Below are 15,039 nucleotides of genomic sequence, written 5' to 3'. Positions count from 1 at the left end.
TTCCACTGCTGTGGCTGGGCGAGCAGCGCCAAGGCCATGGGGAGGGCCCCTGTCCCCAGCGCGGTGCTTCCCTGGGGGTGCTGCCCCCCAAGTGTTGTGAGGGGAGATGGCTTCTGTGCTGAGGGCTCCTCCAGGCCTTGTGGCCCCTGTGAGCTGGGGGAAGCCCCCAGCCCTCAGCGAGGCTCTAGGGGTGCTGCTGCACTGGGCCCCTCTGCACTTGGGGGTCCCGTGTGGGGAATCTGCTCCCCACCGAGGAGCTCTGGCTTGGGGGGTCCCCCTGCCTTCCCCGGCGACGGCAGCAACAGGCTGGGGGTGCCGCGGAACGGCGGGGGGACCGGCTGGCTCCGTGAGCCCCACCGGAGGGGGGCGGCCAGCGGGGCTGGCTGCGGGACCGGGGGAGGGAGCGGGTCGGGGGCTGCCGCGGCCGCCGCTCCCGCAGTGCCGCGGCCGCGCGTCCTCCTCCCCTTCCTCCTCCTCCTCCTCCTCCCCGGGCGGCTGCAGCTCCATCCCGGCATTGTCAGGCGCGGATGCCGCCAGGAAATAAATAAATAAATAAATAACCTCCCCCCGAGCGAGCAGGCGAAACCGCCCCCCCTTCCCCGCCTCCTCCCGCCCGCCGGGGGGATCCCGGGGCGGGGAGCGGGGCCGGGGGCGGGGAGGAGGCGGCCGGGGCTCGGGCCGGAGCCGCTTTTGTCCCCGCGCCGCGGCTCGCTCCGTGCTGCGGCTGCCGGCGGCCCCGCTCTCCGCGCTCCCCCGCGCAGGCAGCGCCCGCGGGCCGCCCCCGCCGCCCGGGCCCCTCTTTCAATTTTTGCTCCCCTCCTTTCCCCCTTCTCCTATTCTGTTGTTCCTGATTTTTGCCGGCTCGCCGTAGAGGATCCCCCCGCACGCGCGCTCGCTTCCCGGCCCCCCCTCCCCTTTCCCGCGCCCGCACCGGAGGTTTTCTCGGAGTGCAGCCGGAATCCGCGCCGCTCCCGGGGATTTTCCCACCCAAGCTGGGTTCTATGAGCGGGAAGGTGATCAAGCCCAAGGAAGAGAAAGATGCTGCCAAGGGTAAGGCCGGGGGGCGGCCGCGCGGCGGGGCAGGGGGGACCCCGGCGTCCCGGGGCTGCAGGGCGCTCAATGCGGCATGGCCGGGAGTGACCACCCCCCGGCGGGGGGGACATCGTTATGGGGACGTGGGGGGCGCGGGGGCACCGCGGGTGCGGCCCCCCCCCCGCCCCTCCAGCCGGGCTTGTGCCGCCGCCTCCTCGGGATGCTCCGGGCACGGCGGGGCTGGGGGCTGCACGAGGGGCTGCACGTCGGGGAGCTGCTCGCTGAGCGCACGGGGCCCGCGGCTGGGGGTGCATGGGGTGCATGGGGCGCAGCCCCGCGCTGCGCGCAGCCCCGCGGCGCGGGGGACCGGGCTGTGCGCGGGGCGGCATCTCCCCCGGGCACGCAGCCCTGCTCCGCGCTCGCCAGGGCCCTAAGGCACTTGCTGGTGTCTGTGTGTAGCAGTCTGAGAGGTTAAATACTCACAATTCCTGCTTCTTGTTTCCTTTTCATTTTTTTTTTAATCTCTTTGTTTTCTTGGTTTAGAAAGTTTTTGTTTAGCAGTGGCTTTTGGAGACTTTTTTGATGCATACTTCAACTCTGTCTTCACTTGTGTCTCAGGTTCAATACCTTAGAGTCTTCATCAGTTTTTGCTCTTTATCTTTCTGGTGGCAAACACAAAAGCCTACTGTTCGAGCTGTAAAACACGCTTTCTAAACAGATATTTTTGTCCTAAATTATTTTCTTTCATGTTGAGTAACTATTTTCCATTTATAGTGGCCTTATTCACCCAAAGGCTCCCTAAATAATTTAACAAGCAGCGCAGAACAAAAGCTTGCCGCATTTCTGAGGAATTATTTTGCCTGCCGCGGAGCCGCTACGATCCTCCGCGAGAGGCGGCCGCCGTCCTGCGCTGGCCCCGCCGCGCTGTGACGCGAGACGCGTGTTGCGCGCCGCGATTGCAGCCGAGCTGTGCGCGGGTCTGTGACACGTGTGTTTCCACACACTGGTGCCGTGCGGGTCACCGCAGAGCTGGGCACACGCGGCCGGACTCCTGTGGGGACGCCGTGCCTGGAGGGGGCTGCTCCGTGGAACTGGGCGGAAAGGGCCCGGGACGGTTTCTTCGGCTCTCCGGAGCTCTTGGAGGTAGTACCCAAACTTTCTCCTCCATCACATAGTGAGGAGACAGCGCCAAATCCCCCAGAGGAGCCGGTTCCTGGGCTGGGGTGGGAAAGCAAGGGATGGATGCGCTCTGTGAAATGCCCCATTTAAACAGGATCCTAGGATGGTGTAAGCAGGTGGTATTTCCCAGCTTGTGTGTGTATATATATATATCTATATATATATTTATGGATGGCCACCTTTAGGGTCTCTGGGCATGGACTGCAATGGAATCTCCTATCTCCACTCCTGTGAAGCAGCTGTGCTCTGTTTTGGTGACAGGGAGGGATATTCCTTTAATGCCGAGTTTGGACGGAGTCTCGTGAAAGCGGGCCGTGCTCTCCGCAAGGTGCAGGCTTTTGCCTGCTCTGTAACTGTCCCACGATATCGGCACTGCTTCAGTCCCGTGTGGCTTTTGGGTAGTTAACCACTTTTGGAAAGAATAATGTGCTTGGCCATCGGGTACAAGTAGCTTATTGCAGTGATACCTTTCCGAACCCTGTGTTCTGCTGGAGATTTGATGCAATTTTGACAGTTGCTGTAACCAAAGCTCTCTATGGCAAGACTGGTGCAATAGATGTTGATTGTTACCTTAGTTAAGGGCAGCATCAGCCTTTCCTGTTCCTGATGTTTCATGTGTCAGAGGCTTGTGCCTCATGATAAGGCTTCTATGGAACTGTGGGCCGATGCACTCTTAATAGAAAAAGCTCCTTTAGGTAATATGTCAAATGGCACTTCCAACAACTGGCTTTTGGGTGGGTTTGTGTAGAAAAGCCTGATCCATGCAGAATCCTGAAAGGTTGTTGGGATGGTAAGAAGCAGCATGGTCCTGTGCAAGTAGTTACTGTCCCATTACAGGTATTTTCAATCGAATTATCCTCTTTTGCAAAGCTCTGTTGCTACAGGAATAGCACAAATATCAAAACCTCTTTTCAGAGGAATGCTTCTCTTGATAATTTTCCTTAAACCACGGAGAAGCGACTGCTTGCTTCAGGTGCTTGTGCTGACCCCACTTACAAGTCCTGCCTAGAAGCCCCAGCAATGACTATTTTGTTCATAACTTGCCTGTTTTTAAAGCTGGCCTGTGGATGTTCAAAAGTTGACTATTCCAGCCTAAATGAGCACTGTGGTTGGTTCTTGTCCCCTTGCTCTTGCTTCAAGGAGGCTCAATTGCTTTGCACATGAGTCCGATAACCCCGTCTGGAAGCAGTGACAAAATGCAGACACGATTTTCTTCTCCAGCAAGTGAAATCAGAGGATTATTTTCAAAGCCAATAGCCCTAATCTGAAAAGAGGGCCTTGAAATAGTGATGGAAAGGGTGAAGACTTTGAGGGTATAGGTAAAAGTCTAATTTAGTGACAGCAAAAAACAAAGCCCTTAAAGAAAGCAGCAGGCAGGAAAAGTAGAATTCAAAATTATGAGATATCTATTACTGCTTTTCCTGGCTTTATAGGAACACAGGATAATGCAGCCTGTGATTGAAAGGTCTGTAGAAAAGCTGACAAAAATAAAGCAGCTGATCTCAACAGTGATATTTCTATAGTACTGAATCATGAGAAAGAAACTTACTTGAGGGCCCGAGGAGGAGCAGGGAGAGGCGCCGTGTAAGCTGACCACGTCTTGGGCTGCGGCCACGGAGGCAAAATTAGCAGCGAGCGCCCGGCAGCGCGGAGGGGGCAGGGAGCCCTGGGACCGGCACCCGGGTGGGACACGGCCCCTCGTGTCGCCTTAGCACGAGTTTGGGGGCCGGGCTGCTTGTGCGTGTCCCGGGAGGGGAAAACCCCCGTGGGTTTTGTCAGCAATGGTGGCTGGACGCGTGAGCCTGACTGTGGGGAGGTGTTTGCCTGCAGCACATGGGGCCTTAGGGGCAGTTGGTGCTGTTCACTTCGGGTGGTAGAAGCTGGTTGTATTGTGAGCATTTAATGCTGCTGAAATGAGTGGTTAAAACTCTGGTTTTGTTTCCTGTAATAAATTGGGAAGACGTCTCTGTTCTTCCTGTGTGAAACCTGAGATTGCAGACGCGCTTTGGGTCGGTGTCTGCCGTGCCCGCTGGACAGGCCGAGCCCTGCGCGTCCTGGCCGCTATCGCTGCCCCTTACAATAGACACTCGCATCCTGGCTGAGCTCCTGCTCCATTCACAATTCCCACTGACACCAGTGGGAGTTGCCTGTGGCATTGCCTCCGTCTGGTGGGTGGCTGTTAATGTGCCCGTGCTCCGGATATTGGCAGTGAGTGCCTCTTGCTGTGGCTCGCGCCCTGCCTGGTTTGGCTTCCACAGGCTGCAGGAGCCGTTCTTCAAAGGCACCTCCTGCCCTCCAAACGCCAGGGTGTGCTGGTCTCCCCAGCAATTAAAATGCTGGAAAGGGCCTTTGAGATCAGGGTGCTGGTGTGCTTCTTGGCAAGCTACTAAATCCTGTCTTTGAAGGAAAGACTCCCAGGGAAGTGAAGCTTGGGAGATAAGTTGCTCCACAGAGCATTGCAGGGGGCTGCAAGGGGGTGAGTACCAGCACCCACAGCAGATGCATTATAATTGGCATGGCTCAGGCCCTGGCATCTCCTGCTGTGGCCACCCACATGAGTCTGGAGACTTGTCACTGCAAGCATTTATGATGTGGTTTTTTTGCTGTGATTTCCTGCAAGGCGTTTGTTGTATCCCTGCTCTTTGGGAAACTTATTCTGAAGAATAGTCTTGGGTCAAAAGAACACTAACTTTCTTCCTCTTCTCATTGTGTGTTACTGTTCTGGTGGGTTTTAGGAGCAGGGGCTGTTCTGGTGGGTTTTAGGAGCAGGGGCTGTTCCAGAGTTGCACAAACCCCTTCCTTGTAGCAAAGCTGAGGCAAATCGTGATCTTTGGTCTCTTCCCTGCAAGCCCTGAGTGTACATGTTAAAGAAAGAACCTGAACTTAGGTGTGGGGCCAGTCACATCTGTGTTCAGATAGGGCTTTCCAGATATGCAAATGGTCTATTTCCCATATTAGAAGACTATGAGTAATTATTTTCAGACCAGGGTCTGTCTGTGTGTGTGTGTGGTCTTGCATTAGTGAGGAATTGCTCTGCTGTTCTCACTGAGATGAAAGGTATTGGGATTTTGTACAGTTTAGTTGTGCAAAGGATCCAGATCTCTTTTGCAGGGCTGACAATTTCCTAGTTGTTTGGACCCCTTTTACTTGAGGTTGCCTTCAGGCTTTGTGTGTTCCAAGTGTTGTCTTTCTCCCCCAACTGTTTCTGTTGGCCTGATGAAATAGCCTGCTTTTCGCAAACCCACATCATGGCCAAGCTTTAAGAAATGTATTAAAAAAAAATCAAAGCCAAACAGCAAGAGGATTGTTATTTATGATATCTTTTTTTTTTTTTTGGTGGTCACTTATACAAAAGGCTTCCTTAAGATGCCAGGTTTGGCTGCTGGCTCAATATTTGTATTGCTCTGTGGAGAGGAAGGAAAGTGAAAATAATTTGAATTGTCCCCTTGGGCAGGTAACAAATTCAGGGCTTTTCAAGAAGCGAGTGTAAAGTGAGACCATGTTCTCACTTAATTAGCTTGGTGAGAGTGATGGGTGAGGCAAGGTCAGCGCTGAGGGAAGAAAGGGCTGGCAGGGACTGAAGGCTTCTTGTGTCCTTTGAGTAATTAGAGCATCGCCAAGGTGGAGCAGAGGGATGGGATGGAGGTGGGAAGAAGGCAGATTCCTGCAGCGGCTGTTGCAACATGGATCATGAACAGAGCAGCCCATCATGAGCTTCCAAAGTGTCTGGCTGCGATCACCAAAACCCGGGTGTGCCCCAGGGACCCCCTCCTGCAGCCCAGGGAGCCTCCAGGCGCTTCCAGCTTTCACCTTGTGGGATTTATATAAGGCTCCATTTGCTTCTTTAGGTATAAATTGTTTAACTGATATTTAGTATTGTGTGGTTTTAGTTACTACAAGATTTGTGTCAAATTTCACTTTTTGATGGGGTCAGGTTGAGTTTACGCCCTGTGCAGCCCTGGCTGAATGTACAAGTAGCCCCTGGGTCTTTGGCTGTTTGGAAGTGGTGGTTTCACCTCCTTGCATCCTTCATAGATGTGACCTGTGCAGTTCTGTCCTGTGCTGCTTGGAGGTCATTTGTCCCCTGTTTGCATAAGCTCTGATGGCCAAAATTGGTGGTGAAGAGGTGGGGTTTCATCAGCAATGATGCTAATATCTCTGATTATTTTTGTTCTTCATCCTCCAGCCCCTTAAAAAGCACTGTACCGAGAAGGTAAATATTTGTGGAATGATTTGGTAATGAAAGATGGCTTTATAGCTCTGCTGCAACTTTGGATGATGATGGTAGTAATCTGCTAATTGCACTTCTTATTAGAAAGGGCCAAGATAAAATGAAACGGAAAATTTGCTTTCCCCTGGAAATAGTTCCCTGCATTCATGTCAGCGTTTTCACCTGGGAGTTGAGCTCTGTAGGTGGAAAAGGGAGATGATTGCTGGGAACTCCCAGCAGGTTTATCTAGACTTGATTTGTATGCTTGCTTTAATTGCAAAAGTCTGGGAATTATGAGGCCGTTTCCTCTTGCCTCCTTGTAATCTGAAGTATTTGCAAATCAAGCTGGTCAATAGGTAATTAGCAGAAATCTGGTTTTGTTTCCTTTTTCTGTTCAATTTATGTATTGAATCCTCAGAATTTTCCCCTCATGACAGAGGTGACTTCTTAAATATAGTTCTAACTTACATTAAATCAAGGGGAAATGTGCTGGGTCTTTTTGCATAAAATGATAAGGAAGATAAAATGAAAAAAATAAGAAAACTCAGAAAAACTGAGGAGGAAAAGGAGACAATGGGTAAAAGGAGGTGGTGTCAGGTAGTTTTTTTGCCTTGCAGTTTGCTGGTACTGGCCACAACATTTGTTTGAGCACTTTGAGCTGGGCTTATTCCCCCTCCTTGTAGAAGTGCTTTAAAAATGCCCGAGTGGAACCATATTTCCCTTGGATTTTGCATCAGTGGGGAGTTTCCACAGAGCTCTCCTTTTTACTCCTCTTTCTACAGAGAGATATGGAAATTTGTGGTGCTTTTACAGTCTCGGTTTGCCCAAGCTGTGCCAGAATCCTACCTTGAAAATGTTACTTTTCATTTTAACTATACTCAGCACTCCGAACCTCTGTCACTTGTGCTTTTTTCTTCCGAGCGCTACAAGATGCTAAACTGCCGTGGACCTGATTGCCACTGTGAGCCATTGTGACTGCTGGGAAAAAGGATGAAATCCTGGAACTGGAGGTCCCTCTAGTGCACTAAGGATGTGATATTTGGGGAGTTGTGGTGGCAATGAAGTGTGTGTCCGTTTTGGGGTTTTAGTTGCTCTCAGGGCATGGTGTGCGGGTGCCGCGTGCGGCTGCAGTCGCGGTTCTCCGGAGGTCTCTGCAATCACCCTGATGCACAATCAGGGCCGTTTTATTTGTAATGTGCTCTGCTTTAGCAACTACATTTGCGTCTCATCTTGCATACCGGTGACTGAATGTTCAGAGGCTGCCAAAAATAGCCGAGCGTTTTCAAGTGCTCGGGCAAGGAGAAGTGGAAGGATTTTCATTCGCTGCCCTTCTTCGCTTTCTCTCCCTCCCCTCACCTCCCTTTGTGGCTTTGTAAGGAGCGAGCGATGCGCTTTATTGTGGTGGGAGGTGGTGAAAGGGAAGTAACGTGAAAGTGGAATAAGTCAAAAGGGATCAAACACAAAGTCTCTTGATCATCCCATGGAAGGGCAGGAAGGTACTGGTAGTCCTAGCAGTTGAGATTTTGGGGATGGAGTGTGACCAGTCCCTGTGCCTCTGGCTTCAGAGCATCTTGTGGCCAGGGACAGGTGCTTTTGGAGGCTGCTAAGGCAGATAAGTGCATTTCGGAGGCTGCTTTTCTGGCTTCTGTGAGTGGAAGGCACTTTAACCGGTTATCGGTGTAGAAAACTCTGCAAGTTTTTCTTGGGAGGAATTTGTAGCAAATGATGTGTGAGGCACTAGGAGTGACAAAGGGGTTAAATACAACTCTTTCCTATGATATATCCCAATCCAAGGAGGTGGAAAGGAGTGAAAGTTTTATGGATAGGAAGCTAGTAGCAAGCAGAAAGGACCCAACATAAAAGATGGGAGGAAAGTAAAACAGCACTTCCTTAGGGCAGTGCAATGAGGAGATGTTTGTTTAGACCACATAAATTGACTGCAGAAAGGTGTAAGAAAGTGGAACTATGTGGAGCTCCAGAAGTGCCTGTTCTGTTTCATGACAACCGCAGAGCAACTTAAAGCAGCACGACTTCTTTAAAGCTACTCGGAACAAAGGAATATGCCGGAATGATTTTAAGGAAAAAATCTTTCATTTCCTTCTGTGTCCTTGTTCCACCTTGATCTGAGAAACCCTCCAGTAGAAACTAACTTTTTTTGCGAGACCTTTTGAGAATGTTCAATGTGATGGACTTTTTTTTTTTTTTCCCCCCCCCTCTGATCAATGCTGGGAATAGATTTTTAGAATATTACCGTTTTAAAAACTGGACTAAGAAGAAATACAAGTGAGGCAGTGGAGGCTGGCAGGAAGTTTTGTAGTGAGATAGGTTTTTTTGTAAGTGCTGTTAGGCTGAAAGTGTATTGCTTTTATTTCATTGCATATTATAGAGTGAAGGAGGAACTTTCAATTGCTTTGAGATTTGCAGAGGGAATAAGAGACGCCGAGATTAGAATGCAGTGGGGAGAGAGCATGATGGAGTGGTAGGAGAAAACAAATCCCAGGGAACTTTCAGTGTCAGAAAATTAGCTTTGAAAAGGCTCTGGAGAGCACAAGGAAGCTGAAAAATGTAATGGAAGAGGGAAGATTATGGGCATAATTTATCACTGCTTCCGGGAGTGTAATAATAGTCCGACTACTGTGTTTTCTCACTAGAATATGGATTTATGAAGATCATAAAAAGTGATGGTGGTGGCTTAGGAAGTGATCAGGGGGAGGGTTGTAGTGGAGGCAGGGTCAAGGTAAGGATGGATCTCGTGATGCAGCTGGGAAGGTGCAAGCAGGAAAAGGAGCTTTTTGAGAAGCTCTCTGCTCAGCTGAGACCAATGTTGATGGTCACAACCAGTGCTGTAAAAGCCAGAATGCTCCGCCAGTACCGGGGAGCCTTGTGCCACCCAGGAGGGAGGGCTGGGAGTCCGGCTTGGTTTCAAAGTGGGGAGCTCTAATACAGGGGGGATGAATGAACTTGGCCGTGTGTTGCGGGTAACACGCAGCCCCGTGCGCACACGTTTCCACTGACCTGGATGCCTGCACTTCTATCCACAAACCTTTCCCTGGTTAGGGTGACTAACCAAGCCTTGATTATCAGATGTAATTACTTGGAAATAGGCACCAAATTGTGTTTTGTTTTGGTTTTTTTTTCCCACTGGTAAAGCAGCTTGAAAGAAAATTTAGGTACCCTAGTGTTTTCTGGTGGCATAAGCAGGATTCTCTGTAGTAGTATTGAAGGAGAAGAATCCCAAACAGTCCTGTCTTTGAAGCCCTTTGCAATAAGGGCGTTATCAGGCTGTAGTGAAAGCACGCTGGCTTGACAGCCCAAACACTATGAAGAGCACTGACAGGCAGTCCTGAAGGGTGCCGAGCAGCTCCACTTCTCATTTATCCAAAACCACTTAGCGCTCAGGTTGGGGGCCTCTATCAGCGAACATGGTGTGTTCCTGTCATGTCATGTTCCCACTGTTGCAAATTCTTGCGTTAAATGTATTTCAGAAGGAGCAACGGGCTGCGTATGAAAGACTGAGTGACAAAGGACTTGTAAAAAACCAGCAGAACGTAGGATGTTTTCATCCTGCTCGCTCAAATGTGTGTGAGCTGTTTGTCAAGGTAGCATCTCCATCGCTAAGCGGGGAGGATATTATTTATCTTCCATAAAGTTATTAGAATTGTTGCTGTTAATTCATCATCAAGTTATGACACTTCATGGGAAAAACGTTACTGTAGTCTCTCTCCTTTTTAATTACTTTGGGTTCCTTGCTGCAATCCCTTATTACTTCTTTAAACCTTTTAAAGTGCACATGGGGCATGCAGTTGAATAGCTCTACTGATAAAAGCCTTGACAACTAATCTCTATTTATTTGGCTGACAGTTTATAAAGCATAGAACTTGAACCAGTACTGTCTTGTCAGGTTTTACTGAAACAGTTTATGTTGCACCATATGTTGGCCTTGCTAAATAATATTTTTAGTCAGTGTGTGATATATGCTTAGATTTTTGTGGTGCTGGCCACTCTTGTGACAAAGGAAGGATAAATATTCTAAATATTATTTTTTCCCTTGCTTTAAGGAAAATCCTACTTTTCAGTCAATGTTATGTTCTAACTTTCTGCAGGCTTATTTTAAAACAGATTTATGTATTGAGGCTTGGTTCTGCAATGTGATGTGTGTGTAGGACTAATTGCCATAGTAATTCCAGTGATATTGATGTAGACTGCAGTATGTAAGATAAATAGGATTTAGATTCTGGACTCTGATCTTGCGAATCAGCAGAAAATCTTGTTCATGAGAAAAAGGTGGCAGAATCCTATTTTTATTTCACATTTCTCAAAGATTGCTCGAAGATGCTCCAGGTGAAGAAACGTGGCATGAAAATATTGTGACCTGCACGTGGCCTCAGAGGCAACTGCTGCTTCTCCAGTTCTGTTATGGAAACTTTGTGCTTCAAAACTTGGTTTGGGGAATTGTGGTGTCTAATGTGAGTGAGATTCTGGACTCTTCTCTGCAGCTTTTTCTTCATCGTTATTCACAAGCATAAGTATTATTAGCTGGAAGGTCTTGAAATGTGTATGGTGGGAATAGGGAATCCTTTCAATAGCTTCAAAAACTGATGCCATCATTTGACACCTCCATGGGGTATGGTACAGTTAATTTTATGTGCCTTCTCTATTTACTGTTCAGATTTGGAATGTGCTACATCAAGTTTTTTTTTTTCTTTTTTATTAGAGGGAATGGGTCATGCTTTATAAATTGAAACTAATACCACTTTGATTAGCCTAAGTTTATTGCCAGATAAATAGCATCTTTACAAGGAACATGAGTGCACTTACAGGCTTAATCCTCTGGCTGCGCTGATAGGAGAAATCCGTGTGTTGGCTGATGATTAGACGTCGCTAACGCGGCTCGTGCCGGAGCACGGGGCGTTTTGGAGCTCACAGCGAGCGGCAGGACGGATCCAGCTCTGCCTTTGGGTTGAGCTCTGAAGTCTTGTGACGGCGGAGCAGGCTGTCCTAGTCTGCCCAGCATTATTTTCCAAAATGTAATTATTCCTTGCTCATTGACTTGAGTAAATCAATTAAAACTGTGTGTGTGTGACAAGGCTTTGACGTCAGCTAATTGGTCAGGATGTTCAGGCGAATGAGAGGGGCAACCAACTTCATTAGCTCCGTTACTGCAGCAGCCAAGTTGCCCTCCTCGCAGCAGGAGCCTTTGGGCCGTGCGGTCTCAAACCCTCCTCTCTGCCCATGCCCAGGTTGGTGTCTCCAGCCTGTGCGGTGGCATCTGGGGGTCTCCTACCCACGGGGAGAGCTGAAGGGGGTGTTGAGGGGTGTCTCGTGCAGTAAACTCAATGATTGTTGACCTCAATTGGCTGCCGGGGCCACCTGGTTATTTCCTGCATCTTGGCTGCTTCTGGGAACTGATCCCATATTCAGTTTCTCCATCTCTTTTGGGGTGTTGTTTTTGAGCTGAGATGGAAAGATGTACTTGTAAATCCCTCCTGTGTTCCTCTAAGGGCCTTGTAAATCATAAGCACCTTTTTTGGATCCGCCTAAACCCTGGAGGGCGTTGTAGAAAAGGGCACATTGGTAGTCCTTCCTCCAAGGAGAAGTTCCTCCCACATCCCTTGGATGGGCGAGGGGTTGGACCTGGAGTGTCTTGAAATTCAGCTGTGGGCAGAGGGGAACCTTGCACCATGCGGGCCCCTGCCAGGAGAATCTGCCCCCGGCGAGGACCCTGGTCCATGTGTAACCAGCTGCAGCGTTTTGGAGGAGCGGCAGCTTCCCAGGAAGAACATCCCGCTCAAGCTGTGAGCCAGCTCTAGCAGATGGAATTATTTTGTGATTCTCAATTGGGAAGGGGGTAGGTGTCATTTGCTGCAAGCGCTTCCCTTTCAGGCCGACAGAAAGAACTGTTAAAAAGCAGCATTGTTGAATCTTATTTTTAGTTTCTCTTCTATTGTGCTTATTTTTTGGACTGTTGCATTTTCCTTTTCTGAATATCTGTAATTGGGAGAAAATTAGGCCTTGATATATTTTTTGCAAGTTTGGCTTATTTTCATATCCAATTAATTACTGTAATCATGTATATTAATTTGCCTAGTGTATTCATATCATCTGTGTCCTTGAACAAGAGGAAGGGGCTGAGTGGTGTGCTAGATGACCTTAGATTAAACAACACATCTTACTGGAGTGTTTAGTTTTTAGTGCAGAACTCTATGCATCCGAGTGCGGAAATGGAGGCGGTTGTCTCCTGGTGTTGGCTGGGTTGAGCTTTGGAGCTCGGTGTGTTTGCTGGGGTTGTTTTAACTCTGGTGGCTTGGCCGATGCCAGCCAGATGTGGGTTATCTTGCGGTGCCGTGTTCCTTTGGGGACGGTCGGGCATCGCGTGGTGATTTGGCCCGGCTAGCGAAGCGCCGCGTTGCTGATGTACCCAGGCTGCCAACACGACCGGCGCGCCGCTCTCCGTGCAAGGGGCCTTGTAAAACAAGCGCCTTGCCTTGGGCAAAGTTAATCTCTTGGTGTGGATGTAGCTACTGCATTTCTGTCCTCTGAACTCCTGCAAGTATTGCTGTTGTCACATTGACGATGAAGTCCACTGATGCAGTTCTGTAAGGAGGGGATGAAGATGGCATGGGGTGTCCTTGGTAGACTCATTGCTTGTAGCATATGCCAATATAGCGGGATATTCCTGTCTGAAAACATGTAACACCAAACTTGTCCTGCTGGGTTCAGGGAGAGGATTCACCCTCTAGGAACTGTCTAGCACTCAGTGCAAAGGCTGTCACATATCTATTGAAATGGTTTCTCCTCAAAACTCATGGCTTTAAATTGCTTTTTAGGTCTTTATTGCATATGTGTCTGCACTTTTTTTGACTTCCCTTTTAGTTTTTCTTTCTGCCTTGTAAGTTTTATTCTTGTTTTGGTCCAGGATTGGCAGGGGAGATTGGTGGAAACTGTATGCCCAGTATGGCTCAATCTTTTGTCTTAGCTTTTATTACTTTTAAGGCATTCCTCCATTTCTTCCATCCCCTTCCTCTTCCTACTGACAGCTAAATTGAGAACTGAGCGTAGCTCTGCTCCAGCAGTGTTTTGCCCAAGGTGTTAGGAATTGACCAAAACTGACCCAGATTGTGCTTTTAATTGGTTTGATTTTTGCCATTGGCTTTAGAAAGGGCTATTTTAGTCCCTCCTCATCCTTGCTCAATTTTATTAGTTCATCCCTAGTTTTAAAAACCTCAAAGACTTTTTGCACAGAGTGGTAAATCTTTCAGAGAAGGACTTAACCTGTGCACTGGCATTTCAGAGCATCTCTTACGGTATTTGGTTTCTTGGGTCATGTAGCAGATCATAAACTTGCAGGTACACAACGTCTGTGACTACTGTAAGAAGTCTTAAACGTGAGACTGAGGGTATTTAAATTCTAGTTTGGGCTTTTTGTTTCAGTTATACTGCCTTTGACCCTATTGCTGCCCCTCTTAGCTCTCTGATCCTTGTGTTTATAACCACTGGAGGATAATTCGGTGTCTGTAATGGCCGAGAAGAGTGATGAAACACGCCTGGGTAGTTTTGATGGGGAAGGAGCGTAGTTGGTTTGTTTGAATTTTTAATGCTTCAACTCTTTGGCAAACACCCCAAACTGCTGAAACTACTCACTCGTGCAACGAAATAGGCAGGAGGGCAGGTTGGGTGCCCGAAGGCCGGTCCCACCGCGTGCCCTCCGGCGTTCCGTGCGGGAGGCCGGGATGCCCCGGCGTTCCGTGCCGTCTCAGTGGACAGGCTCCTTCCCCAGCTCCACACACACTTTCTGCAGCCTGCTGCCACCTCGCTGCCCCAGCTGCCGTTGTCCCGGTGGGGCCAAAGGAACCGGTTATGGGTAACTTGATAACAGTAGGAATTCCTTGCGTGACGGTACAAGGGTGGTGACAATGATAGCAAATACAGAGCTAGGCATATGCGGGTGCTTTTCTCTTCTCACCTGTGTTGTGCAGCTGTGTTCGTGCCTTGCCCTGTGTTTGGTGCGAATGCCCCTATCGCTCTAGGCTGGCTTTGCAGAGCTGTAGTGGTTTAATGTGAAATGTTGCTGGTCACAGAGGCACTGATGAACTTGAAATTTCAAGCCATTCATTTCCATGAGGTGCATCCATTGCTAATTGTGTTGCTGAACAGCTTCTTGCAGAGACCTTTAGCTGTGTGCTCCGATAGGAAATCTGTGCTGTTCCCTAGGGGAAATAATCCGTCAGTGACCAACCGAGCTCTGCTCTGGGGATCTGCTAGTCAAGTTCCATGGTAAGACTTGAATGTTGGTGGGTAAAGCAGAGTATCTCTGTGTTTCCTTTCCTGTAGGAGGCAGGTGCTTCCCGGGGGGCCTTTCTTTGCAAATAGCTGATCTCGATGTGTGTGGTGTTTTTTGTGGAGGATCCTTGATCCGAGTGAACGGGCTCCTTCTGGGAAGAGCAGTGTAAATAGCTGCTGGCGTACAGGTGGTGTGGTGAGATGAGTTATTTGTCCCCTCTGATTTGACGTAATAATAAGAAAAATCTATGGAACTCTACATAGTGATCTGAAATGACATTTTAAGGAAAAACTTACCTGAAGGTAAAAAAGGTTATTGTGCACTGGGCTCCTGAGAA

At 49.0% G+C, this 15,039-nt stretch overlaps 1 protein-coding gene across 2 annotated transcripts in view; it reads left to right on the top strand.

Moving 5' to 3' along the window:
* Positions 1-918: 918 nt before the first annotated feature.
* The window catches only part of FGF13 (fibroblast growth factor 13), a 217,445-nt gene continuing 203,324 nt past the window's right edge, over positions 919-15,039 (top strand). The window contains exon 1 of one of the 2 annotated variants that reach the window (XM_088527583.1): positions 919-1,050. In XM_088527583.1, coding sequence (XP_088383709.1) covers positions 1,002-1,050 — 49 coding nt within the window. In that variant the 5' untranslated portion in view covers positions 919-1,001. The remainder of the gene's footprint in view (positions 1,051-15,039) is intronic. The other variant, XM_088527584.1, reaches the window with a different exon arrangement.

The sequence above is a fragment of the Tinamus guttatus genome, unplaced genomic scaffold, assembly GCF_059628265.1.
Source record: "Tinamus guttatus ecotype Peru unplaced genomic scaffold, ASM5962826v1 Tinamus_guttatus_pri_ptg000287l, whole genome shotgun sequence".
Classification (NCBI taxonomy): Eukaryota; Metazoa; Chordata; class Aves; order Tinamiformes; family Tinamidae; genus Tinamus; species Tinamus guttatus.
Note: the sequence above shows the minus strand (reverse complement) of the source record. Positions and strands in the feature narration are given on the sequence as shown.